The sequence below is a fragment of the Excalfactoria chinensis genome, chromosome 7 (assembly GCF_039878825.1).
Source record: "Excalfactoria chinensis isolate bCotChi1 chromosome 7, bCotChi1.hap2, whole genome shotgun sequence".
Classification (NCBI taxonomy): domain Eukaryota; kingdom Metazoa; phylum Chordata; class Aves; order Galliformes; family Phasianidae; genus Excalfactoria; species Excalfactoria chinensis.
The window spans coordinates 17,968,408-17,995,050 of record NC_092831.1 but is presented as its reverse complement, the minus strand read 5'-3'; the positions used below and the strand labels follow the sequence as shown (position 1 = coordinate 17,995,050).

Here is a 26,643-nt window from a genome sequence, read left to right as displayed (position 1 = left end):
GAATCTGGAGGGTGGGGCTTGGACTCAAACTCGCGTATTTCGTGTTATTTCCTCTGCGCGGCCAAATTTGGTCTGTTCGAAAAAGATCAGAAAGAGCAGAGCCGCCCGCGGGCGCTGATGGCATTTTATATCTTTATAGTTAGAAAAAATACCGCGGTGGAAAGGGACAATAAAAACATTAAACGCTCACCTGTGTCCTGGGCTCCCAGTAGAAAACTGCAAAGGGAGGGACCTTCAGAAAGAGAACCTTCCTCTGCGGCCGTCAGCCCTTAAATGGGGTCTAAGCGAGGCGCAGCCAGGCTGCACTGCTTCCAGTCACACAGCTGAATCGCCTTCACCTGTGCTCCCAGGGCTGACTCATGCTTGCCTCAGGTGATCAATCAGTGGCTCAGGCCGTGACTCAACAGCTCCCGTACAATGCAGTATTATCTTTCACAAGTTTGAACTTCATCAAACACCATTTTGTGTTATTTTTCATCTTGGTAAGGTTTTAGAATTGCAGATACCCAACCGCTGGTTCTATGAGCATGAAGTTCAGTGTAACGCAATCACGTGCTGTCACTGTTTGGAGTACATAATTACACATTGCTGGAATGAGTGTACTTCTCTGTGCCTCAGAGAACGGCGTACCTCACATGAAAGTAGTCACGGGTGAGAAGCAGTTCTCTATTCTATCATTTTTTCCTGAGGTGCTGCTAAAGGAGAAAAGCAGAATGGTCTAGGTGAACCTATTATCACCTGTCTTACTCAGGTCAATAAATATTTCCTATTCAGGGAAATTGAATGCCACCGAGAAAGAAAATAAAGTGAACATTTGGCTTTTGTCTGTTGCTATAAGACCGTAATTCCATATTGTAATGGCCTTAAAACTTGTTGATGGCATAAGAAAATGTGAGAACTGGAGACAGTATTAGAAACACATGGCTGACAGCTTTGTAATTAGCTTGTCCTTAAGTAGCAGGTTACTTCCCAAATACTTGTAGATACGTGTTAGCAGTTAGATTTCCCAGTTCCTTCTGCAGATCAGAAACCAAGAGGGGATCAATTACAGGAAGGCTGTTTTATGTTCCAAGAGAGCAACTATTCTGTAATGTTTATAATCTCTAGATGAATCTGAAACCTTAACAGTCATTATTCAGAAGTCTTTAATTTGTGGTTAGGTGAGGATTATCTCCTTTTTCTATTATAATGAACAGATTTAATCAGGAAATTTGTATTAACGAACCAAAGATGACTATCTCAGAAAAAAGAGAGATACTCTATATCCTAATACGGTATGCCCAAAGAGTCACTGACTGCTGCTTTCAAGTGCTGTTACCAAACAGAACCAAATGTACGCAACTGTCTTTTGTTGCTGTTTGGCAAATCCTCTGAGATGTTGAAGATGACCAGTGGTGATTTGAGTTGCCCTCTGCTTTGTGTTGAGATGCAGCTCTGGAGACATCCAAGTGAAACGTTTTAGCAGATAGAACCCATGGTTTGATTCAAATCTTTGTGGTCATTGAAGGAAGAACTAGCAATGTAAAATTAATACGAGGATCGATGGTGTAGGGAGTAATGTTCACAATGACTATTAGTTCATTTTTTTTTTTCTTGAGACTGAAATATCTACAACAGATACTTGCTTATCAAATTTTAATATTTTACCATGCTGTTTGTTGGCTTCAAGTTCAAATTATCCTAGCAAGCAATGTTTCACAAAGCAGTAGCACTAGAGAATAGTATTTTTTCAATTTGAAAGCTGAGATTCCAAGCTTCTAGGTAATAGGCTTATAAAAATAACATGTTTCTAGCTTTAACAGTTTGATACTGATGAAATCAGGTCTGAACTGACACTGCAAGAAAAGGTAAAATGGCAAAATATACAACGTAAGATTTTCAAGCCTTCTGTTGTCTGACAGCTATACAATATGATAAAGGACAAGCATAAAGAGCAACAAAGTCTCAGGGAGAGACAAAAAGGAATTGAAGAAATGATCTATATAAACAGACGTTATGGGTTGCTTACCCTTCTGCTAACATTGCAGAGAGAGACAATAGGTCAGTCTTGAATTGCCTAAACTGCCAGATAGCAACTTTGTGTGTTTGTTCATAGGAGGCATGGACATTTACTGCCTAAAGGTACTGCTTCAGCTGTATGGACCTTTATTCACACTACTGTAGTAGTTAAATTGTCTTTCAAACCTTGCAACTTCAAGTAGCTTGCTTCATCAGTTCTGAAACTATGGGGATTTTCACAGAATCACTGAATTGTAGCGGTTGGAAAGGACCTCCAGAGATGATCGAATCCAGCCTCTCTGCAAAGCTGGCCCCCTACAGCATGCTGCACAGGTAAGCATCCAGCTGGGTCTTAAATATCTCCAGAGGAGAATCCATCACCTCCCTGGGCAGCCTGTTCCAGTGTTCCCATTGTTGAATTTTGTTGCCTTTCTTTAGATTACTAGTTGTTGAGCTAGAAGTTGTTTCCTGGTTTCTGAAGTCAGTAAGATTTATCAAAAATACATGAAGAGTTTGACCCAGGTTTCCAAACATAATCTTTTTGTAGTACTTAATTTATCTCTTAGGATAGAAAGCTTGATGAACCAATCAATGCTATTTGTGTGGGCGAGAGTTGCTCGAAATCATTCTGTATCTCTGCTCTTTGAATGTGTTATATTTATGGGTGATGCATAGTTTTCTCCTGCCATAGGAATGACAATAGGGCAGTAGGTTTGTGGGAGGTGAAAGGAGCAGAGTTATGAACACCTTCTTAGTTGTGGTTACATCCCCCAAAAGTCTGCTGATTCTGTGTTCTCTTGAGGATTAGTAAGAGAAGAGAGAGATGCAAGCTGTGTATCAGTATAATGACACAGAAATACAAAATTCACCAGGACGTCTGAGTCCTAGATAGAACCAGAAGGTAAAAAACAGAAACTTAGTCAGTGCTGGGTTGTGAAGTAGTTTGAGCGGCTGGTTTTAGGGAAGGAAGGGCAGAACGACCACATAAAGACGTTAAAAGAGTTACCCAACATGGGAGAAGAGAAATGAATACCTCTTGGCTTTGCTTTGGCTAGACCCTAGTAAGGCCTTGCATACATGCAGCTGGCAGAAGGGCATGGGAATCACTTCTAGGAGGATGTCAAACGTACAAAAGAACATTCTGAAACAATACCTAGCGGTTTCAAAATTAAGGCATTTTGCAAAGAAATATGTTAATCTAATTTGATGATAACTGCTGGCCCAGAATGCTTCACTGTTGTTCTGCAAGCCAAGCATCTGCAGGCATCTGTCCCAGTGTGAAACCTGAGTTGGCCACTAGAGTAAAAATGCATCTCCTGACTACATTAGCAGGGAGCACTGTTGGAATATTGGGCATTGAATTAAAGCACTGTCATGTCCCCTCTTCCTAAATGTATTTACTATCCTTCCCTGTTCTGTTTTAGCCAGTTATGAAACCCTCCATTTTTGCAGAGGAAACAAACTGTGAACTTAGAAGTTAACTTCTCAGGTAATATATATCTATTAGTAGTTGTTCTAAGTATCTGTGAGTGTGTAACAACTCAAAAGAAGCTCAGTAGCTACTTGAGGTAAGAAACAGCTGCAATATAAATATATACATTCATGTATTAACTTGCTATTCAGTTACCTATTAAGACCTGAAGCAAAACAGTAAGATTAAAAATTCAAACAATTTATGTGTTTTTGTGTCTGAGAATCTACAGTTTATTTCAGCAGTAAGTGCTCCCAAACTTGAAGAACAACATTTGAAATCTACAACACAAAAATAGAAAATATTCAAAATGCACAGAAACACAATTCACCCTTAATGTGATTAAAACGTCACAAGGTTTTCTTTTGTTTTTGCAGCTAAGTGGCAATTAAGGATGTGCTTCATAACACTGTGTAGAAATCTGTAGGTTTCCTGTACAGGTCAGATCCTCATGCTTGCGCAAGTCGTTCTAGGACTCTTCGGTAATCTGAAACGAGCTGTTGGAAGCTCTCTTCTAACTGTTCGTGCTGCATGTTCAGGTCTATTTGGTTCAATTGATTTGTCAACTCCTCTGGTCTTAAGCACCTTCTCATCTTGGCAAGTTCTCTCTGCTTTTTCTAAGCAATTAAATAAAAAGTAATTTGAATGTAGCGAACAATGAAGAGTACAGTATTTTTACCAAACTTATTCCATTTCAATATCTAGGTTTTTAAGAAGTCCCAAGTCCTTTAAAAAAAATAAACAAACCCAAAAAAACACTAAGACTGTTTAAACAGGAAATCTCTTGTGTTAAAGCTCCACAGTTTCTGTATTACCAATTATCTGGCAAACTGAAAACTCATTCCAAATTGTTTCTGTATTTCTGCAACAGTTAGTCAGGAGGTAGCTCTAAGATACAGAACCACTAATAGTGGAAGATATTAAGAATTTACAATTCTTCTGCACCTGTACAATGCAACTCAATGAGTGCTTTATAAAGCAGCAGTATTTACATGACACAAGCATTAAGAATGTTGTAATATCGCCAGTTCTTTATAAAATGTTGCTTTCTCCTCCAAATTACTACATATTGGGAGTTGAGCTGCAGTTCTGACACGGTTTTTTATTCTATTTTTCTTTTTTTAAAACAGGATCATAACAAGATTTTTTTGGTGAAACTGTTAGAAATCATCACGTAAGCCATTCAGTAGGCACAACAACCATAAACAAGACGGCCATATTTTAGAACATGAAACATAAAGCCTAAAAATAAAAATAAAAGATCAGGGAGAGGGTGCTGGCTGTTCTGATCATTCTTTGCAAGAGAACTATAGTTGAAAAAGTGGAATATTTAAATCAGTAGAACATTCTAGAAGTTTAAAAGATAAATGTATATCCAGCAGTACAATATCTCTAAAGTTTTTACTCTTAATGTATTACATGCAAAGACTACAGTGAAAACAATTATTAGAAGCACTAGATCTGAAACCCCTTATGAAATCTGAGATTTCCTCCACATATTAAGCTGAATTACACACTGAGGACACGTGACAGTCCTGTTAGATGAAAAATCATGGCCTTAGTTGTAGTGGACAGTGAGTGAAATTTAGTAAATGAGACAAGACACTCTCGAAAGAGAATAGAAAGTGTTTTGATTAGGATCCTGTCACTCAGCATGACATGGTGTTATCTCCAGATCAGCCAAGTGTTTAATGCAGTGCTGAGTTCTCATTTCTGCTAACAGACCCCCTAAGTCCAACACGAGTATAATCAAAGTTCTGCTATTTTGGTATAACAGGATAAGTGCTGCTTTTGCAAGCTAATCAAGATACTTCTGATACTTTGTGAAACTTTTCCAACCAGGTTTTGGGTTGCTCGGTGATTACTTAATTGCGGAGTAGCTAACATGCTAGTTACAGCAATAAACTTAGGCTTGTGTTTTTTTTCAATCAATCCAGAAATGTCATTAGCAACTAGGAGATACATATATACTCACACACTATACACCCTCCCCTCCCCCCCCCCAAATCTTAGAGGATCAGTTAATGCAACATGTAGCAACTAGATTCTCAAAAGCATACTCAGCAGGAAATGAAAAAGTAACTCTGCACTAAGTTGGGTATTTGATTCAAATTCACTGTTGAAATTACATCCCATCTACAGGGAGTACTGTATTGACATGGCTAAATTACTGCTACCAAGCTGCTCTGTTAGACCTAGTTAATGAGCAGAACTGGAAACTAAACTATACCTACTTTTCTAGAGTAAATATATAGCACTTAACCCTCACCTCTAACTTTGTATTTAAGATACTCTCAATCTTTCCAAGAAAGCGACTTTCCTCCCCTCTCCCCTCCCTTTGCTCTAACCAGATTTAATGCCACTTGTAGCTAGGTACTGTAAGGCTAATAACTTTCTGCTGGAATTGAGCAAGTAACAGGAGTCAAACAAGATCTTTGGTACCGCCATGAATGAATGTTCTCTGCATCTGTGTATGTCAGCTGAATGCTGCATAACTAATAGTAGTTGATTGGCAACATAATTAGCATCAACTACGTTTATGGAAATGGAAGTAAAATCAGGTATAATTAGCCTTGAAATAAGTATTAAATGATACATAAGTCATATACCTTATAGGGGCCAATCAGCCTTCTTTTAACATCCAACCGGTAGCTTCTGGATTGTTCTGCATCACCCATATCTGTTGCACGCAATCGGAGGATTTCATAAACTCTCCTTGTGTGTTGCTAATGAACAGAAAGGAGAATAAAGAACATGCCTCAGTAAAGAGCTCGTCCAGCAGTAGTACTACAGTATTCCTCCACTTTGAATAACTCCTCAGCTTATCAGGAATCAGTCAGATACTGACAAAGCCTCAACCAGCCTCATCCTCCTTACCAGTGGGTTAAATGAATAAATGTTCTTGTTTATTAATTTATTACAATACAGATAGTGTATAAACTCTCAGAATGTTGCAGTGTCTATGGAGGTGCTTCAAGGACCTGCTGTAAATGAACAGCAGAAAGTCCAGAAGCCAGAGTCCAAAAGTAATCCAAAGAACTGAAGTACTGGAACTAGAGTACCTCCTGTACTGATTTTAATAATCTTCACATACTTACTGCTTTTTATGAGGTCCTCTGGAAATGCTAAGTATGAGAATGAAACAATATTTAAATGTTTCTGTTTACTAGTAAGATAACAAATGAATCAGTATATGGAAAATCAAAGTGATTCTGGAACGTCAGTGTTACTACTTCAGTGTTCTGTGTTCTCAGAACAACTGTGGCTATTTATATAGATATATATGAAGAGATGGAAACTGATACTTAAAATTGGAATATTTCAAGTTCTGTTACATCAACAGCATCAGATGGGAAAAAAAAAACAAACAAAAAACTTAAAATCTTAAGCAATTTCTTCCCTTTCAGATACATTGTAGAGATCTGTTGAAATATACCACCAGACGTAAACTCCAAGACTCCACCCCTACATTTGGACTGCTGTTATATTAGCTTGATAAGAATAGGTCCAACTACCACTGTTCCGATTTAATACCTTATTTATTTTCAGCTTCTGTTGAGCTTCTGTTACCATTTCTTGGCTGAAGCCTTGCATTAACTTTCCTGGGGAAAAGCAAAGCAAGTCTTGACAGAGCTTTACAAGAACAAAGTCTCTGAGCTTTATGTAGTTTTCAGATGGATCTTCAGCTAGGAAAAAAAATAAAAGAGTGCGTAGTTAATATAAGCATTATTTCTTTCTTCATTTCTGGTAAGCAATTACAGGAATTGTGTAGGACAAAACCAGACATAACATCCATCATATATAAATAGGTGCGCTTAATTATAAGTACTGCTATCAAATTTTAGATGTATGACAATATAAGTTGAAGTGTGCTGTGTACAGTATTATACACATTTCCAAGAGACAAGTTCAATCCAATTCAAAGAATAAACTTACATGTTCCCTCTATTATATAAGAGAGGAGAGCATTAGAACTACTGTAAGACAAACTAATTATGTGGAAAAAGATTGAAGCAAAAGCTGAAAGCAATTTGGAGTTACTTCTGTCTTGCTTGAAACAGTAGCACTGCTATCAAAACTGTAGCTATATAAAAAACAAAGTCAAGAACTAGCTTCAGTGATGGTCCTATTTGCAACTTTGTTCCCACCTATGAGCTACAGAGAAGGAAAACGCTACAGTGCTGCAAATGTAGTTAATCACTACTTCATAATTTGGACAGGTTTACTACCAGTGAGTACCAGAGTCACCTTCTACCCTACCTTAATTTTTCTATGGGCTAGCAACGTGAAATTTATTGTTGAACAGCTTAAATCCCAGCTGTGCTTTTTTGTTCATTTTCTCCCCCTTTCCCTCAAGATGAGGACTATTTTATGTAGTTGACATTTGTGGTTTAAAAATGATCTAAAGCCGATACTTTACTAAGAGGAACAAATAGCATGTAAGTTTTGGTCCTAATATATACAGCACTGCAAAACCAGCAATTTGTTTTTCGGGTTGCAGATTGCTTAGGACCATTGCATCAGTTAAAAAGATTTGCACATGAGTGGAATAATCGTGTATGGCAGAACTTACAGCACTTATTCTGCAAAAGAGTTGAAGAGGCTGTACTGAGATTCATTTATTCTGTTCCTTTTCATTCAAATTAGTTAGAAGAAAGATAAGGCAGTTTCTTTATGGTAAGCATTACCAACATATATTTCACTTGTGTCAACCAGGATGACAATTTACAGTTGGGACAAATATCCATTGCAAATGTGAAAGTCTGAAATATTTTATTTTTTTAGGCATTAAGTTTCTTTGAGTGAAATTCTGATCATTCTGAAAAGAGGAAAGGCTTTACTTAACAACTTTAGAGGATGTATGTTTTGTCCATTATCAAGGTTGCCAAGCCTTACTTTCTATCAAAGGGACAATAAATTATCTCGCAGAAGTGTAAGATTACATAACTTTAGAGCCCTGTAAAATACTGCAAGCTTCCTCCTGCTTCCTCCTTAATCCAAAAAGAAATTAAAAGTTACTCTAGTGCAAATTCGCTGCTTGCTACAAATCTGCATTAAAGCCACTGAGCCATGAATGTGTCATATGATTTATTTAGTACTATATTTAAGACTGTTTATTCTCAGCTATAAAAGCTACGTAAAGCTTTGTAGTATTAATGGGAAACAAAGATAAAAATCACACAATGAATAAGACTTCCTACTGCACATAAAGGAAGTTATGCTTCTTTAGGTTTCTATGAATTGGATTAAAATTACAAGGTAGATTACCCTGTGTTAGGATTATCCTGCAGTGATACCATGAAGAAAGCAAGTGTTGTAATGCATTTTAATTAGTTTTTTGGAGGGTAAAGGAATAGGAATGGGATTCTTGTTTTCTTTTGAGATGAGGTCTTAGATGACCTTAGGTTAGTCAATTCATGTGTTTAAACTGTATTTCTTCCTATATTGGACTTTAAACTACAGGACAGGTGTCATGATTCTTAGCACTTTTAATGCTATATTTTTAGATGTGTATATCCTCCCTTTCTCTTCCCCCATTCTTTCATTAAATTTTCACTTTAATGTATTTGTGGACACACCTCTAACATGACAAGTGCATTCAGCCAGTAACACAACTCCTGTGCAGATTTTTGTCTGTAGACTTTTGGCTCACATACATGTTAATATACTATTTTAGATTTTGAGTTTTGGCTAATAGGAATAAGTTGAACAAGGAATTTGACAAAGCTTGATCTCCTGGCAAACTCAGCTGTGTATCTCACAATAAAATGGCTAATTAGCTGGTAATCCGTGCATGCTAGGGATTGAATTTTCCTGGTGTGCTGTTCTTTAAGTAGAGGATTTAAGGAGCTACATTATATACAGTTCTTCTGTAAAATAGGGCACTGTTAATCCTGAACTGAGCTGAAGCTAAACCTTCAAAAGGCCATTTAATTCTAACAAGTGAACATGAAAGCCGGTTTGTGGGCTAGCAGTCTCTGAATGTGAACAAACAGGTGAAATGGGTTAGAAATTTAACATATACCTGTTATATCAAGTACTGTAGGAGAAGACATATAGTATCTATGAACTGTTTCAAGAAGCTGAGCACCATGGCCTTCTCCTTGGAACGGTGGCAAGATCAGCATCTGGCTACAGACAAAGGAATGTATTGATATTTCAGTTCAAATGCATGCTTTTGCAAACGCTGTAATATAAAGGCATAAAACCTAGGTTTTTCTTAAAATACATGCATCAGTGTTAATGTTAAAACATAATTCTTACAGAGTCTTAGAACTGCTAAATATTCAAAGCTTGTTTGTGATTCCCTCTGCTTCAAGAAGGGAACAATGAAATAAATCAGTGCGTAGCCAGCTAATAATGGGGATTTTTTTAAAACAAATCAACACCATTATAAACAAGTATTGGGAACTTCAGCAGTTCCCTCTTCTGAAATAAAAGGCAAGGCACGAGTTACACCGCCAATTACCTTACACGTGGCCGGGTTTTGTCTGGGTACACATAGTAATTATAGACTGTCATGTAGCCTACGGTCGCAAAGAGCGTAGCTCCATCCTTATTATACTTCTCAAATCTGCAGATAAAACAGAAAGCCAAGCAGGTCAATTACAGTCGCGCTCCCATGCAGTGTCCATTTTCTTTTCCATTCTCCAACTGAATTTTCAGTGTCAGCAAGCTACTCTGTGAGGGCCCAATGGGTACACCTGCTATGTTCTGAATGTACAATTCACTTAATTGGTGTGCAGCAACTTGGATAAATCAGACCTCTTTACAGCACTTCAGTGCACTTGCCTATTATAAAGATGAATAGGTGGCAAGTAAAAGAAAACACAGGCAAAGCTCATTTTACTGTTTAAGCCTACATTCAGGGCTCTAACGGACAACAGCATTTAATTCAGCTCTATTCTCAAGGTTTCCCAAAGTATAATGGAGGAAAACTCAAGCCTGATAAACAATGGTTTTTCTTTCCTGGGAAAAATATCATTATACTGCTCCAATAATTGGCCAGCCACAATTAAAATGCAGGCTTTGTGGAGGTAATAAGGTCCACTGTTGCTTTAGAACTGTACTTACACTATAAAGTAGTTCCATCTTTCATCATCTACATCAATAAAGCTAGCAGTTTCAATAAACCACATCAAGAATGTCTGAAGCCTTTCATGATATTCTCGAAAGCCTGGACACGTCATGTCAGCCTAGGGAAAAAGCCAGGAGAAGTCAGGTGAAACCTATCACAGATGCAAAAGGGAAAAAGAAAATAAAATCTGCAAAACCTCATTACGTTTCCCCCCCCACCCCCCCCCACAAAAAAGAAAAAGCATGCTTCCAATCAATAAATTGGTCAAACAGTAATATTTATATATATGTAGCATTATATATATATATAAATATAATGTTACAGAAGATGCCTCGCTGCAAAATAAACTTCAATTTGCTTAAGAAGTTTTGCTTATTTTTCATACCTTGTATATCTGATATGTAATGTCTTCACCAGCTTCCTCATTATGAACAGAATATGTGTGTAGCAGCATTCCAAAGGGCTTAAAGTTGACCTCCTTTTCCAACAGAGAGACAAAGTCGTCTGTGTTTGTACAAAAGCCAGGAGGAATAATTTCTCTAATTTTACTTTCAACATCATCTGCCTGGGGAATACAAAACAGGGCGGGATCAGCAGAAGATTAAAAAGACAGCATCAAAGTTATCATTTTACTATTAGAGATGAATATGAAAAGGAATGCTGTGGCCTATCAGTAACTTCAAATAAAAAAGACAAATATTCCTGTCGTTCAGTTGTGACCTCCAAGCAGATAAAGATAACTGAAGAGATACAGAAGGGTCAGTCCAGCCACTGTCCACATTCAAAAGCTAGTAGCTGCAACATGAGTAAGTTCCCGAACATTTTTATGTTTAGTGGCTGTTACGTTTGTCTAAGCAAAAATCGAAGAGGGCCGACAACTCTTCTAATGAAAACTCAGTGTCACAATGGCAGGACAAGGAAGGAAGCTGTGAATTCAGTCCAGCACAAGAAACAATATTCTTGTTTTCCTGGTTTGTTGGATGAATCATTAGTTTCTGAAAAACGCCATAAAACTGGTAGCTCAGGCTTTTCATCCAGCAAACCTCTGTGACCATGCTGCACATGGCCTTGTACAACTGGGGTTCCCAAACAAGAAGCTTAAGAGGTATTAGGTGGTACAGAACTGAGTGGAAGAAAAAAGGAACAAAGACTGAAAATGGTAGCTCCCAAACAAGAAAGTGACAGCTAGCACACTCTTGCATTCTTATGTCTCTGTGCTTGAAATGCTTGCTTGTAGTATATCAGCTGTGAGCTCTAATGAGAAACTCAGAGGACAAACGTTCTGCACCCTAATCAAAGAATGTTTTTAAAACAAAGCTGGCAAAGTAAAAATACAATTTAGAAATATGTTTAATAAATCTGACACGTAAAATCTAACTTAGCAGAGAGGGAAGAAATATTCCAACACCAAAATTAAATTCAAAATTACTCTTTTCAGTTAATCAAACTGAAAGTTACAGACTATCAGCTGAGCAGACTTTATAATCCTTTTCAGACCCCAAAAAGACCACTTGATTGAATACATGTACTACTTCTTTTTAACCATGAATATTTGATGAAGTTTCACAATAATGTATTACTGCTTCTCACCAGGCAATAAAACTTAATGAATTGGTCTCAACTTAACAAAACGGTGCTCCTCAATACAACCCCTAAAAGCCTGACATTACATTCAACAAAATGAGCTTACATTCAATTCAAACTTTCCTTTGGACAATGAATCCAGGTTTTTACTTAATGGAGTTTGCAGTGAGTTCAGCTGTAATGTTTGTATTGTATCTATTTCCACAAGGACTGACACAAGAACACTTTGTGTTAACTTACTAAGCAGCTCTTTCACACCGTTTACATGCATGATGGGTATTAGTTTGAAACCAAGACCCTCGCTACTTAGCATTCAAAACAGGGAAATTAAGACGCTTAGAACAAAATACACTACAAAAGGCTAATACAACATGCTACTAATTCCTGTCCTTTCAACCATCCTCCCTTAAGTAGAAGCAATGCACCTGCAAATGAATAGCACTTCATCATTCAGTTACATTTTTAGCATAGAGAAAGATGGATGTGGTTCAGCACAAACAAGTTTTACTCTTAATGGTTTGGTACTACCAACATTTATATTTATATTTGTAGAGAGCACTATAAAGCAATTCAGATATAGCTCTATAAGACTTGGTATAACAACGCAGTGAAAATGTGTACAGCCTTTACATCCATTTCGTTCTCAAAACAAAGGACCTTTTCTGTTCATCTTCGAGCAATGCTAGCTTAACGCATTTTCTTTACATTTCCTAATTTAACTGCATTACAGAAAATTAGCCATGCTTTACTGAGTTATATACATTAACAAGACTGAGTATTTGTAAGGAGCACAGCATTTCAGAAATGCTCTTCTTTTTTTCAGACTTCAAGTATATTTACACAGATCTTAATTCTTCCCTGGTGATAAAGTCATAGGAAACCACAGCTAGTGACTTTCATTTCACACATCTGCGGAAGATATGTAAAATAATCCACGATTAAAACAAGTCTTCCAAGCATCAGTTCAACAACAGATTACGTGGATACCTAAAAACAGTGAACATATAAGATGAAGTATATAATATAATTAAAAAAAAAAACACCTCCCCTCGTATTTTTAAGATTTTTCACCTTACAGCAACAGAAGACAAACTTTCACCTACTGAAAATACATAAGATAGCGTATTTCAGTTCTTTATGGCCACAACTTGCTGCCTCTCTAAGTTTCTACGTGAATTTCTTTGATGTTGGTGAGATGGCATAAGGTACTTGCTTATCAGTATCTTACCAGTTTGCAAGAGTTTACACAGAAAAAAATCTGTTCAGAAAATGCAATCAAGTTGACTACTGCAGCAGTGTTAAACAGGCAAATAATGAGTGCAGAATCACGAATGAAGCCAACCAAGACTTGAGCTTATAGATTATGCAGGTATTATCTTCAATGTATTACCTTCATAAGGAAATCACGTGAGATGAAGATAGGGAATACAGTAAGGACTTGTAACTTAACTTGTTTCACAGTAGGACTAGTTGAGCCATCGGGATCTCTTTGTAATTATACTAATAGACAGTTATCACATTTGTGTATATTTTCATACTATTTCAAAGTGGTTTCACTTAAAAATAATTACAGAAATATATTTGAAAGCAGAATTTCTCTACCAATTATGAATATTAACTCCAGTGAGGAGTAATGGGATGATCTGTAGTGTTAAAGTACAACCAATTTTAAAACTGCACTTTCATTAACTTGTGCTAAAGCAAATATATCAGATCAGCTGCAAAGCATGATAACACATAGATAGTTAGAGACTGGTTAGTGAAATACTTTCCCTCACTCCATCGTGGAAACTCGAAGAAAAGGAAACTACTTCAACAGCTGCAAAACTGAAAGCAGCTAGCCATTCAGAGGTCAGTGCTATTCAGATTTATACCAGAAGAAAGCAACCTCTCTTCAGATATTTAAAAGAATTGACGCCACCCAATGGATAAATTCTATTTTCATTAAATCAAGTGCCAAACAAGAACATACATCTGTTCAAAATACGATCAGACTTTGCTGAGCCTACCTCACTAGTGTGGCACAGAAGCTTCTTTAGAGAAAACATATTAAGGTGCATAAATATGCCTGGTACTCTGGCTGCTGACACTTCAAGATCTTCATCTGTTACCTCATGTCTAAGAGACCTTGGAAGAACAGCTAATGCTATGGGAGCAAATGGCCTGCATAGGATCTTAGATACAAAATGCCAGAGTATGAATAACTATAAACATCATTAAAACTCAATTCTCACTTGTAACCAGTTTGTTCAAAGAAGAGACTTATGTCCTTTCCTGAACACCATCTATTTACAGCACAAAGACTATGTTTCATGCACAGTATCTATAGTTAATGCATCAATACGATTAACTCAAATGAGCTAAGCAATGAAACAGTTAATTTAGATAAGTAAATAGTAATATGCATTTCAATTAACACCCTGCTTATTTTTATCTCTGCAAATATGTTAATATTTTAAGGCAGTTAAACAGCAAATATGAATGTCAGAACAATACTGGCTGCTGTATCTTTTTTTCCCCTATAGTGGTTCAGATATAGTCACATGAGCAGCTTATTAGGACACATAGTCTGTTAGTGATATCAAGGCAAGGACAGTGAAAGTCCTCCAGCCTCAGCCTGCAGATTAGAAACTATCCCAAGCGAATATCCTTTTTTGTACCTGTCTCAGTGCATTAAGCAACTGAAAAATAATTCAACAGAGGCAACACTGAACTTGAAAGAAAGTAAGATTCTGAGCAATGGGAATAGTTGCAGTGTGAGCTTAGCGCATGAGAGACCTCATTTACCCTGTTTATACTTCAAGAAAAGTGGCTTTATTTGTACAGAAAATAGACAGCATGTCAATACAAATGTGTTGCGGTGTGGTCTCCCACTGTGACGTGATTTTAAAATTATGTTGGTGAAAGGCTGGAAGGAGAGATGGTCTGTTTGATTTTAATATGGTTACTACTTAACCAAATGACTTTCCTTTTTTCTTCATTACTAAAAGCCTTTTAAAGATTGAAGAACAAGACCTTTCACTCCTAAGGTAGGCTGCCCTAGCCTCAAAAGTATTTCAGACACGTCCAGACACTTCACCTGTTGAACTAACTATATCCTAACGCAGATTCAGAGCACAGAAACAAAAACCTGTCAAACTAATTTAACAGTCATTTCAATTTTTCTTTAGAAAGCCTTTTCCTTGAAAGCATTTAAGAAAGCTCTGATGAACTTGAAATACAAACTTTAAATCATGAAGTTGTTAAATCTTGAAGAGAATATAAATCATGAAGTTGTTTAATCTTGAAGAGAATAGCCTTCTTGGGCAAAGTAATTTGAAGTCAGTGCAAATGTACAACCACTTTACACTACAGAATATTGTGAAGATTCACCAATCACCTTATTAACAACTCTTGTCAAAATAAATCATTTTTTCCTTCCCTATAACTAAGTAAATCTCAGATGATATTCAATTATGATATTCAATTTTCTTAATGCACCAGGATCCACTCCAAAAAATTCATTTTTCTTTCTTAATGTGGTCTCTTAAATACAAATTAAACCAGTAGCTCTCCCAGAGACAGCTAGCATGAAAATAGACTTTTTTGTTTGTTTGGTGTGATTGCAATGGCAGTATCAGAGTCAAAGGAAAGAACAATGAGAAACATACTGATAACATACCGTTTTTTTCAGGTTAGCGTAATAGGAAGCTTTGTTTTTAATGTAACACCTATTTGGAAGGGCAATAACTAACCCTAGAAGTTTTGTCCCCATTAAGCATTCCCAGTAAGTACAAGTCTGGCTCTGTCTTTACCTCCACACAGTCAAACTTCTCATTAACTTTAGACGTATATTCAATGCGGAAGAGAGTTGACAGGTTACCAGCGATGTAGTATAAGAGAATCTTCAGTCCCTTGTAGCCAAAGGCAACTTCACTGAGGAAGGAAAAAAGCACAGTCAGATCTCTGAGTTTCATTGCAAAATACTCAAAACACGGTACTTAAGATTTTAAATCTATATCTTCTTTCCCAGTGAGGTATACTAAACCTTTTAACAGTGAAAGAGAATCAAGCTGGGTGAATACTATGTAGAAAGAGAGCTCCAGAAGCTAGGATTCACAGCCATTATTTAACTATACAGGCACTTTACAATAGTTTGGTAGCATTATTACGTTTAAAAAAACAAAAACAAACACAAAAAAACCTCAAGCAATTAGGAAATAACAATCCCTTCAAGTTCTATGAATTTGACTGAATAATTTAACTTACTCATCACCAAAGACTTGATGGCTATACTCTGGATTAAAAGTTGTGTTGTCATCCTCCAAATCCTCGGGAAAGCGAACTGAGAAGAAAAATGAGCATGACCGGGTCATCAGCTTTGGTTTGTTCATACAGGGATTCTATGCTAGATGTCCATGCATTCTTTCACTATGAGCAATTTCAGTTATGAACCTGTTAGGCTGGCACAAAAACAAAATAAAGACATCCTGTACAAATTGGATGCATGTTATTTTCTCAAATCAAATCAGTAAGCACAACAAAACCGGGAAATTGACACAGATGTATATGATTTCATATGTACATTTTGAATGTGACTTTCACTCCACGGTGAACACTAAGGACACAGCCCAGCTGGATATTCTTACAGTAAGCAAGACCAATCATGTAATCAAAGCTTCCTTCTCATCTTGTCATCTTCTCTCATATGCAGTTCAGAACACACAGAACGCTTCATTGTAGGGAGTCTTCACAGAATGATGAACAGCAAAATGTTTATGAGCATTAATATTCGCATTACAATTTTGGAAAATTGGCATGGATACATACAAATCTACACTGATACAACATCAGTATTTCTACCAGTATTACTAAGGTAACCAGTAATTCTTCTCACACAACTTTTATTTTTCTTCAAACCTTGGTATTAGAGGTCTTTGCTGGCAACGTGAAAACATCTGCTCAAGTAGCATCTACTCACACTCAGTAATGTAGCAAACAAGTATTTTATTCCTGCTGACAGAGTTAACAGCAGCTACTGAACAGTAACTGCAACTGAAGTTCTTCTATCACAAAATTTATGATTAGTGAGTGAAATCAGAAGTTAAAGTAGGATTTTCTAGGATGACCTATAGAATACTGTAATACTCAATTCCAATCCTCTGCATTTGTAGTTAAAATAACTACCTAAAATTGGAAGGGATGTAGCTCTTCGCACAGGCATTAAAGTGATTGTTCAGCCCCATTAACGAGGCATAGGTAGCTCAAGAAAACAGTTACATACTAATTTTGAATGAGTTACAAGTGCATGCAATACTGTAGGTGTTAACAGTGCTATTAAATGTTCTTTTTTAATTAAAAAAAAGAGAGACTATGAAACTACAGTTTCATTGCTGTTTTACTCCAGTAAAACTGGAGACAAGTAAAAAGGATTTTCCATCAATAGGAGTTATTCAGAGAGAAAAGTGAACGAAGCGTTTCTTAATAACAGGATGAAACTCAGCCCTCTCAAAAACAATGATTGATAGTTTTTGTCTTCTTCAGCTTGATTCAGAGAACGACCCAGTTGAAGCAAAGTAGCAAGAGTAAAAACAACAAAAAAAACAAACCAGAAAAAAAAGGAAAACAGAGTAATCCTGAAACATCACCAAGGAACAAATTAGGACTCAGAAGAATACAGCTCGTGTCCACATTTATACTCCTGTGCTCATGGGAAAGGCATGTTTTTTTGTTTTTAATGGCATTAAATTTTATTTTTTTCTAACATTGTTTGTATGTGGAACATTTACGCTCTCACAAAGAAAAAAGTAAACTGAAGATCTTAGGTGACACGAGGCAATGGGAACAAGTGAAAAGCATCTCCTAAAACGGATACAGAATGATTCCTCATTTCTCAACAAAATTTACTCAGGTATATTCTATTACTTCTCATCCTTTCCTTTGGTTTTAGGGAGACAGAAGAGGAAAGTCAAAACATTATATATATAGATTATATATAAATAGTTGCAGAATGAGTATTTGAACTATTGTTCAAATGGAAGAGAAATGCTTCACAGGTTAGCAGCTCAAAGGCTTAAGTATTTTGGTTAGAATGACGTTTTGTCTCACAAGCCAATTGTGCATTTAAAAGTCTACTAAGTTTTGCAGAACAAACTGTTAATAGTAGTTCTTAAGAGTGCTTAAAGGTTAATTATTTTTACTTTCTTAATAAGTAACGCTGTTTGTACTGCTCAAGGAAACAAAATGCTGAAGGTCTGGAAAGATTAAAAAACACAGATGTATTACCTATTCTCTGATTAATTAACAATACAAGTAAGTTTCAGATATAAGTAAGACAGAATTCCGCTTGTATTCTGGATATGGTATTAAGTAAGTTAGCTATTTAAAACAATAAACAGTTCTGAAAAATAGAAAGTAGTAGTTTTTCTACACAGATTTTAAAGACTTTGTTGAAAATAGCTTGTGTTGTTTAGAGGTTGAGGGAAAGGTGGAAAAAACAAACCAAAAAACACTTCCCAGTTTTACTTATTGTGTTTATCATTTCCTCAGAAGAGCGACGATGCATACTTAGGAGTACATAGTAACAAAAGTTCTAGAGAAGAAACTAAGAGAACATAGTTAATAACTCAAGAACAAGGTGACGTAATCCCAATGCAGTTTAGTGACATGTTAATAGATTGCTGATGTTATTACACAGGTACAAGCCTGAGTTTCTGTAGCTGTACTTTACTGTACTATTCTCACTAAAATTACACTATGCATTCCTATTCTTGTGTTTGTATATTTATAAGTGCATATTATAAGCGAAGGAGATTTAATTACAAGGACTTTATTAAATAGATATTAAAATATTCCAAACACGTAATATTTAAAAATTGGCATTACCTAATTTTAGCTGTATTGCTTCATTTGTGTTACATTTGTATTCAGCCAGCTTCTTCTCCATAGGAGTAAGTCCTAAAGAAAAAGATTTTGGAAAGAGTTCAGATATGTACAGCCTGGGTCAGTGTAATTCAATGAAAGCATTAAGAAAAAGGTTCTCAAGAGCAGAAGGAACAACTTCATAATGCTGACTTCATTTCAAAACACACTACTCTTCCTGCAATTTCTGGTTTGTCATTCTGCTTACTTTTTAAGTAAATCTGTTTTCTCACTATGAAGTGCTTTCCAAAATATAGGCAGATGCTGCGTTTGAATGAGGGTTAAGGCACTTCAGGAGATCTTGAACTGTGGCAGGAATGCTACCAATGATACCAATATTTAGCTATGACCTTCTTTCCAGAGTGGATGAGGAAGGAAATTACAGCTAGCCTGTTTCACAAAGTCTAATCCAGCGCACAAAAGGCGTGTCATTTATCATGGCATTTTTCAAGTATGTTAAACCCACCCTGTCTCCCTATTCCAGCAGCACTGTCGGAAGTTCTTCCTCCCATTTCAAGTTATTCGGGGTAAGGTTACGCCAAAAGCGTTCTCAATAACCCGGCGGGCACAGAGCCGCACACGGCGTGCAAACACAGCTCAGCTGCAGAGCCGACCGACGGCAGCGGCCGCCCAGCCCACAGCCTGATACGCGGGGCCCGAGAGGGCCGCGGCCAGCCGCCGCCGCACTTCAGCCCTCAGCTCCTGCTCTGCTGCGGGGGGCGAGGCCATCAAAGGGCCCCTGCTCCCGTTCGTGGCCCGGCACAGACTCGGGCCCGGTCGAGGGGAGGAGCACCGTCCGCGCCCCGAGCGACCGCTCCCCTTAACAGGAGACCGACAACGACTCCCACACCTCCGCGGCTGCAGGCGGGCCGCCAACCGGCCGGCCCCGGCCTAGAACTCACCCGCCATTTCCCAGCGGCGGCGGCCGAGTCACCCGGGCAGAACGAATCAAGCCGCGCGCCCACTCGACGGAAGTGAGAATACGCGCACACGCTTCCGCTTCCGCCCGCGCAAAGGCGTCCGAAAACGGACAGCTGAGGCTCGGCACCCAGTGCGCATGCTCAGCTGCGTGCCGACGAGCGCGCAGTCCCGGCGCGAGCCCTTAGGAAGTGCCTTCGAGCAGCGGCTCATTTGCATAGCCCCGCCCTCAGCGAGCGGACGCGGAGCGGGGCCGCTTTGATGCGGCTGGCGCGCGAACAGCGCCGCTTCAGCCTCACACCTGCCGCCGTGCCGGGGCGGGCTGAGGGGGCCCGGGGCTCATTCGCCCGTGCTAAAGCGTTAGTGGCTTCGCCTCAGAGTCCACCCCCTGCGGAGCGCAGCAGCGGGGCGGCCGGCGCTCGCAGAGCAGGCAGGTTTCTTCAAACTCCTTTCTGCGAGCTCGCGTGTGGCGCACGACGCCGAGCTGCCCTCGGGCGGTCTGCATTGCCTGGCGGCCCACAGGGCTCCGCTCTGCTTTACGGTCAAACGAGCCGCTCCGACCCTCACGGCCGCGAGGCGCCGTACGGCCTCGTGCCCGGCCGCTCCCTCGCCCTTACCCCGCCGTGCTGAGGGCCGAGGCCGAAGCCCCCTCCTGTTTTCCTGGGCCGCGACGGACCCCGCCGGGAGTGCCCCGCTCACCGCGCGGGTCGTGCGCGAGCGCCTCTCGCCCTGAGGCGGCGGCCCCTCACACCGTCAGGCGGAGGCGGCTGGGCGTCCGCTGCAGCCCGCCGCGTCCCGGCCGGCACCGGTCGCTCCGCTGCGGGATCTCGAGTTGCTTTGCCGCCGCCCGCCGGAACGGTACGCCCGCCGCCGAGGGGAGCCCCGGGCGGGGCAGGGCGGGGCCGGGCGCTGCCTCCCACGGCGCTGCGCCGAGGCGGCGGCGCTGCGGCGGCGCGGCGGGTGGGTAGAGGCGCGCGGCTCCTCCTCCCGCTCGCCGGCGCAGCATGGCGGTCAAGGTGACTCCTCCGTCGTCGGGCGCAGGAGGAGGCGGGCGACCGCTCTGCCTGCCCGCGGGGCCCCGAGGGATGCGGGAGGAAGCCGGCGGTGGGGGGCCTGGGGGCGGCTGCGGGGAAGGGGCAGCGCGGTCGGCCCTGCCTCCGCCCGCCGAGGAGAAGCGGCACGGGCCGAGGCCGTTACTTGGCGCTTGCGGGAGGGAACGGTCGGGGCCCGGCGCTCCGCATCCCGAGGGACGGGCGCGGTGCGGGATCCCGCGCGCTGGGACAGCTGTCAGCGGCACGCGGGTGACCGGAGAGGCGGCGGTGACCCGGAATGTTGTGTTTGAGTCCGCTTATCGGTTAGATAAGAGAGCCGATACCGCTGCCCTTATCGGCACTAATTGCCTTTTTGTTCCTGAGTTGTATCTGTAGCTCAGCTGGTGAAGCATTAATTTACTTTTATTCGCAGGTGCCTTCGACCAAAAGAGCAGATCCTGCCGAACTACGAAGTATCTTTTTGCAGGTAAACAGACCTGTCTGATGCTCTTTGACTGTCAGACTTGTGCTTTCAGCTGTTTGTCACAGCACTGTGTGTTGGGCATGGGACAAAATTGGGGACAGAAGCTGATGTTGCACGCAGGGTAGTGAGCTTTCAGGCACTGAGGGGGAGCCGTTGCTGTGCAGATAGTGGTTAGCCGTCCCTCACCATAGCCTTAAAGCATTTTCTGAAGTCTTGTCTAAATTCCTGTAACAGAAATGATTGCAACTGTAACCAAGTATGGTTATTTTAAGAATACTCTTCTGCATGATCCTGAAGTCTATGGCTGTGTGACTTGTCTGTAAGGTTCATCCGTGATCCTCCTGCAAATGGATGAACTATTGGCAAAGTTTTTAGAATTCTGAATAATTATTATTAAGATCAATGTATTTCACAGTACTACCTTTTATGTAGGGAATTAGAATTACTCTATTTGAATAAAGGCGTTAAGTTTTATTCACTCCTCTTAGTTACAACGGACGGTCAACCTAAAAAGAAAAACCAATCAATCCTAAAACTTCTGAGAAGGTTTGAAATAGATGGCTAGAGTAGTAGCAGCTGTTTTAGGTCCTTAGCTGGGTTACTGATTTTTCTAAAATCACAGTGTCTCTTTTCTTTCCTGTTGAATATTATGCTCTATATTCAAGAAATTTTACTCTGTAAAAAAGGAAATAATATATAAACATTACTACTGTGTTCAGTTTTTTGGGTGAAAGATATTTAGGCCCTGGAACGTGTCCAGAGTAGGACAGTGAAACAGTGAAAGGTCTAGAGCATAAGTGTATGGGGAACAGCTGAGGGAATGGATTGTTCAGTCTGGAGAAGAGGAGGCTCAGGGGAAACCTTGTCACTCCCTACAGTGACCTGAAAGGAGGTTGTTGTGAGGTGGGGGTTCTTTTCCCAGCTAACAGCAATAGGAGCAGAGGGAATGGCCTTAAGTTGTGCCAGGGGAGTCTCAGGTTGGATATTAGGAAAGTCAGAAAGAGTAGTGAGACATTGGAACAGGCAGCCCAGGCAGGCAGCAGAGTCACCATCCCTGGAGCTATTCAAGAGGAAAGTAGATGTGACACTTGGAAATGTGGGTTAGTGGTCATGGTGGCAATTGGTTGATAGTTGGTCTAGATTATTTCAGTGGTCTTTTCCAGCTTTAATGACTTCATGATTCTTTAAATAACAAGATCTGTTATGGCATAGCTTTTGGTCATACCTTATTATCTAATTAGTAGATAAGAGACCTTTTTGCTCAAGAGAGACGTTATGTTTCAACCATCGTTTGGTGGGATCTTTGCTTCTGTAGAACAGATTATTCTCATAATGCTGTTTGAGTGCTAAAATTTAGAATTTTGTAGTCAAACCACAAGAGCCCAAACATTAGTTTCAAGTTAAAGTTACTCTATCATAGATACAGTTATTGTTGATAAGACATTTAGGGTTTTTTTTTTAATACACAAATTGTATAAAAATGTGTGCTTCTGGAACATCACATTGCTCTTTTAGTAAACTTTTTCAAAGAAGACAATTCTGCATGCTGGATTGCAATAAAAAACAAAAAAACAAACAAAAAAACCAACAAGAATTATGATGTGAAAATACTCTATTCAACTTGGATAAGTAGACTCAGTATGAATCTTCTAGTCAATAGATGTACTTACTTCAGGAAACAAGTATTTGAAGTCCTTGGTGTTGGTGATACATGAAAAAGTCGAGAGGAGCTTAATCTTGAAGTTGTTGATATGACAATGTCTGTTTTATCGACCTAAAAAGCAAAGAGTCAATAGGCTGATGCCCTGAGGAATCAAAAGTGCAAAAGCTCTCATTTCCCCTTGAGTACCTGAGGATTGTCATTAAAAAAAGACAAGTGAGTCAGACACAAAGTTGCATAGGAAGAGTTTGTATATTTCTGGGGGAGAGGAGCTATAGAATTGATTCTAATTGGTTATTATTTTCTTACTTTCATAGATAATAAGCAAACTTAGTTGCCTACTTTAACAAAATCTGAAAAGAATCCAGTCTTTCTAAGAATCAGTTGTAGAATCTGGTTATGAAATGCTGTTAGTGTTGCACGCTTCATGGGTCAGATACGTTGTGCTCTTTCCTGAGGGTGCAGGCCTGTTCTGTCAGCTTCAGTTAAAGGGCGTGCATTCCTTCTAAATTTGGCTTCCCTTGGAAATGATTGCAAGGGAAGATGGGAACTCTGGGTCCCTTCGTCATCAACCTTAATCTTAGAGAGTGTACTTAAATTTCCTCCTGTTCATACATATCCTCCAATAAGATAATGCCAACTCCTCTGCCAGAGTTTAAGGTATATCTTACTGGATGTTTGACTTCTACCTTTCTCTTAGAATTTCTGAAGCTTACTGTTTATTTTATTTTAAACCATTAAAAAAATGTAAAGCTGTACTTGTATGAGCTAGATGTCATGCTATTATTTCTGTATAATCCATTCCCCAGCTGTCGAATGCAGTTAAAATGCCATGTGCATACACCATCAAATAAATTACCTCTTAGGTGTTTGGTAACCACTGACTTCAGTGATAACCATAACATTAGAAAATCAGACCAGTGAAGGATCAAAGTCTTACATCAAATGACAGTTAACAGATATATTAGCAAGCCTTCATTCTTTTTCCTTAAGCAAGATCTTGTCAACCCTGAGGAAAGATTGCTGAATTGTTCTCCATCTGCTGAGTGTAAATGAAACCTGTTCAGCAAAGTGAATCCCCCTGTAGCGCAAGTGGCAGAAGTGCTGCTCTGCTACACAGAGGGCTCAAATCCCGGGAGTTGGACTCGATGATCTCTAAGGTCCCTTCCAACTCGCACGATACTATGATACTATGATGATGAAAGTGGAGAAATAAGCACGATAACATTTTCATATGGGAAACCTTCCCCCAACCTCCCTTAAAAATGTCCTGAAAACTAACCCATTTTTCAAACTGTGCATCACTGCTAGAAGCGTGGTGATACCTCATGCTGTGTGGTATAAATAGAGTTTTGGTGTTTGTATTTTGTGATGAGGTTTACAGAAAGGTCATGCAAATTCTCTGTGTGCCTGAGGCACTCTGTAAACGTACAGTAAGATTTTTTCTTTTTAATAAAGTGTAACCTAATTCAAGCCCGAGGAAAGGAAAAAATTAATCAGCATGTCATATTTTATATGCAAATTAAAGTTAACAATTACCTTGTCCAACTGCAAAGGATATGTAAGCTGTGTGGTGCAAGCGTCACTTGAGGACAGATTTTGTCAATACGTGCCAAAAGGGAATAGCCTAGCTACTTTGTCAGGCCTTCATTTATTGGCTTGTGGCCAGGCTCTTTCAAAATACCATGACCTTCTCATATGGAGCTGAATGTATCTATTAAAAATGTTGAGACTAAAATAATTAAAGGACAGAATTTCCCGTACATCTAACTAACAATTCATTGTGCATGATATACTTAGAAAAGTTTGTGCCTGAATTTTAGAAGGCAGTGGCATTTAGATTTATTATCTTTGTTGCACCCTCAATTGTCATGCAGTTGAATTCTGGTGTCCTTAAGGATGTGTTCAATGCTCATCATATTCTGTGATCCTTCATTTATAAAGCTTCATACAGATTATATGTGTACTGCAGCAAAGATGTGCTTCATAATGCATTTTTCAGTCATATCAGTATGAGGCTGATAAGAGAACCTTTCCATGCTGTTACAGTCAAGCCACACTTTCATCACATCATCATGTGGGCAGCAGCGCTGAGCTGCAGGATTCCTGTCCATTGCTCTGGGTTCCTGTTCCATGGAAATCATCCGCATTAATGATGGATGATTGAAATCATTTACTGTAGTCTTACAAAAAATCTGTTATCACAACTATATGGTGTAGTAAAGATGAGGAGTTGTGAGAAGCTAAGGGAGATACCTGAGGGGATGTTGATGCTCTGTGCTGAAAGAGCATCCTGACAGAACATAGTAAAAGGAGTGTAAGAGAGAAGTGATTTCTTTTATCCTAACTGAATATTACAGCTTAACAGGTATGTTGTATAGGTGGCACTGCTACTGTTATCATTCCTATGGATTCCTGGAAAGGGCCTATGTTACTCTTTCACAAAAATCTATCTCATCTGACTCAAGATAAAACAGTACATAGTGGAAATGTTACAAGTAATTATAGGCAAGGCCTGTAGATTGAAGTTGAGATTTCCTCACATAAATATTGCACTATAGCACAGGGGAATGGAGCAGTGTACAGTAGTTAATTTTACAGAGGTGTACAGTTGTAATTATACAAAGTAAAGTAGATGGATAGCCAGAGGTTATATAGGAAAGACTCACCAATGTTGAGGCTCATGGTCAAGATGCTCACCAATGTTAAGGCAGATCACTGCAGAAACTCCATACAGAGACAATCTCCAGAAAGAAATGCTGCTTTAGTGGTGGTCAGCCCTTAAATGAGATCTAGGAGAGGTGGAGTCAAGCTCTACCCCTTCCAGGAGCACAGCAGAATTACCTTCACCTGTGCTCCCACAGCTGACCCATCACTTGCCTCAAATGGTTAATCAGAGGTTCAGGCTGTGATTAACAGTTTCCCATACAAGCAGACATTGTCCTTTCTGCAGGGAACTCTTAGGTTGACATCTTTCAATGGTTGGAGCCTAGGAATGTGTACTGCATTTGTACAAATGAATTGAAAGCCAGGACTTCTGTTTCACATCAATATTCTCATGAAACAGCTGTGAAATTTTGTAACTTATTCCTTCTCAGAAGGAGCACGTTTCTATGTGTATGTGTAAGATTTGCATTCTGTCTATGAGTGGACTGACTGTACAGGAGAAGATGAAATTAAAGCTATTGAATAAGCTTGTTTACAGGTTTTTGAGCAAATATACTTAGTAAAATTCAGTCATCAAAATGGATTGGGTCGCAGTAGGTTAGTGAACTAGAAATTTGTTATGAGCTACTTTTCTGTGTTCCAGCATGTAGACATAGTTTAATCTTACAGTCTGAAAACAAGTATGTATCTAAGTTTATTGTTATATCATAAATAGAAAAAAATTTTTGCAGCTGTACTGCCATCTTGAATTAATTTTTATAGGTGATCATGACTTCAAATATCATACGCTATTTAATGTTTAGTGATGACAACAGATAGTGAGAATGTAAGTCATCAAGTAAGACTGGATAG

The 26,643-nt window shown here is 39.4% G+C and overlaps 3 protein-coding genes and 1 long non-coding RNA gene across 8 annotated transcripts in view; 1 reads left to right on the top strand and 3 right to left on the bottom strand.

Annotated features, from left to right (window-relative positions):
• Positions 1-330, bottom strand: part of METAP1D (methionyl aminopeptidase type 1D, mitochondrial) — a 43,161-nt gene extending 42,831 nt beyond the window's left edge. The window contains exon 1 of the mRNA XM_072341389.1: positions 191-330. The gene's annotated coding sequence lies outside the window, so the exon portion shown is untranslated. The remainder of the gene's footprint in view (positions 1-190) is intronic.
• A 3,353-nt stretch (positions 331-3,683) lies between these two features.
• HAT1 (histone acetyltransferase 1) lies at positions 3,684-20,955 on the bottom strand. The gene is given in 14 exon segments (XM_072341387.1): positions 3,684-4,086; positions 6,079-6,195; positions 7,004-7,155; positions 9,495-9,601; positions 9,939-10,043; positions 10,544-10,665; positions 10,933-11,112; positions 15,926-16,046; positions 16,380-16,455; positions 18,996-19,067; positions 20,567-20,650; positions 20,653-20,720; positions 20,722-20,832; positions 20,834-20,955. Coding segments are annotated over 14 exon segments (1,605 nt in total). The 3' UTR covers positions 3,684-3,918.
• SLC25A12 (solute carrier family 25 member 12) overlaps positions 20,194-26,643 on the top strand; it is a 45,295-nt gene continuing 38,845 nt past the window's right edge. For 2 of the 4 annotated variants that reach the window (XM_072341374.1, XM_072341375.1), the window contains exons 1-2: positions 20,194-20,379; positions 21,414-21,467. Coding sequence is in view for 1 of the 4 variants with exons in the window: in XM_072341373.1 (XP_072197474.1) it covers positions 20,954-20,965; positions 21,414-21,467 (66 nt within the window). In the remaining 3 variants the exon portion in view is untranslated. Of the gene's footprint in view, positions 20,380-20,888; positions 20,966-21,413; positions 21,468-26,643 lie in introns of those variants that run through there. The other 2 variants (XM_072341373.1, XM_072341376.1) reach the window with 2 other exon arrangements.
• LOC140254637 (uncharacterized) lies at positions 21,558-25,866 on the bottom strand. 2 transcript variants are annotated; one of them, XR_011904274.1, is made up of 3 exons: positions 25,794-25,866; positions 23,135-23,238; positions 21,558-21,689 (listed from the first exon to the last, which is right to left on the bottom strand). It is a non-coding gene; the product is annotated as an uncharacterized lncRNA (long non-coding RNA). The 2 variants fall into 2 exon arrangements; XR_011904275.1 differs by lacking the exon at positions 21,558-21,689 and adding an exon at positions 21,900-21,970.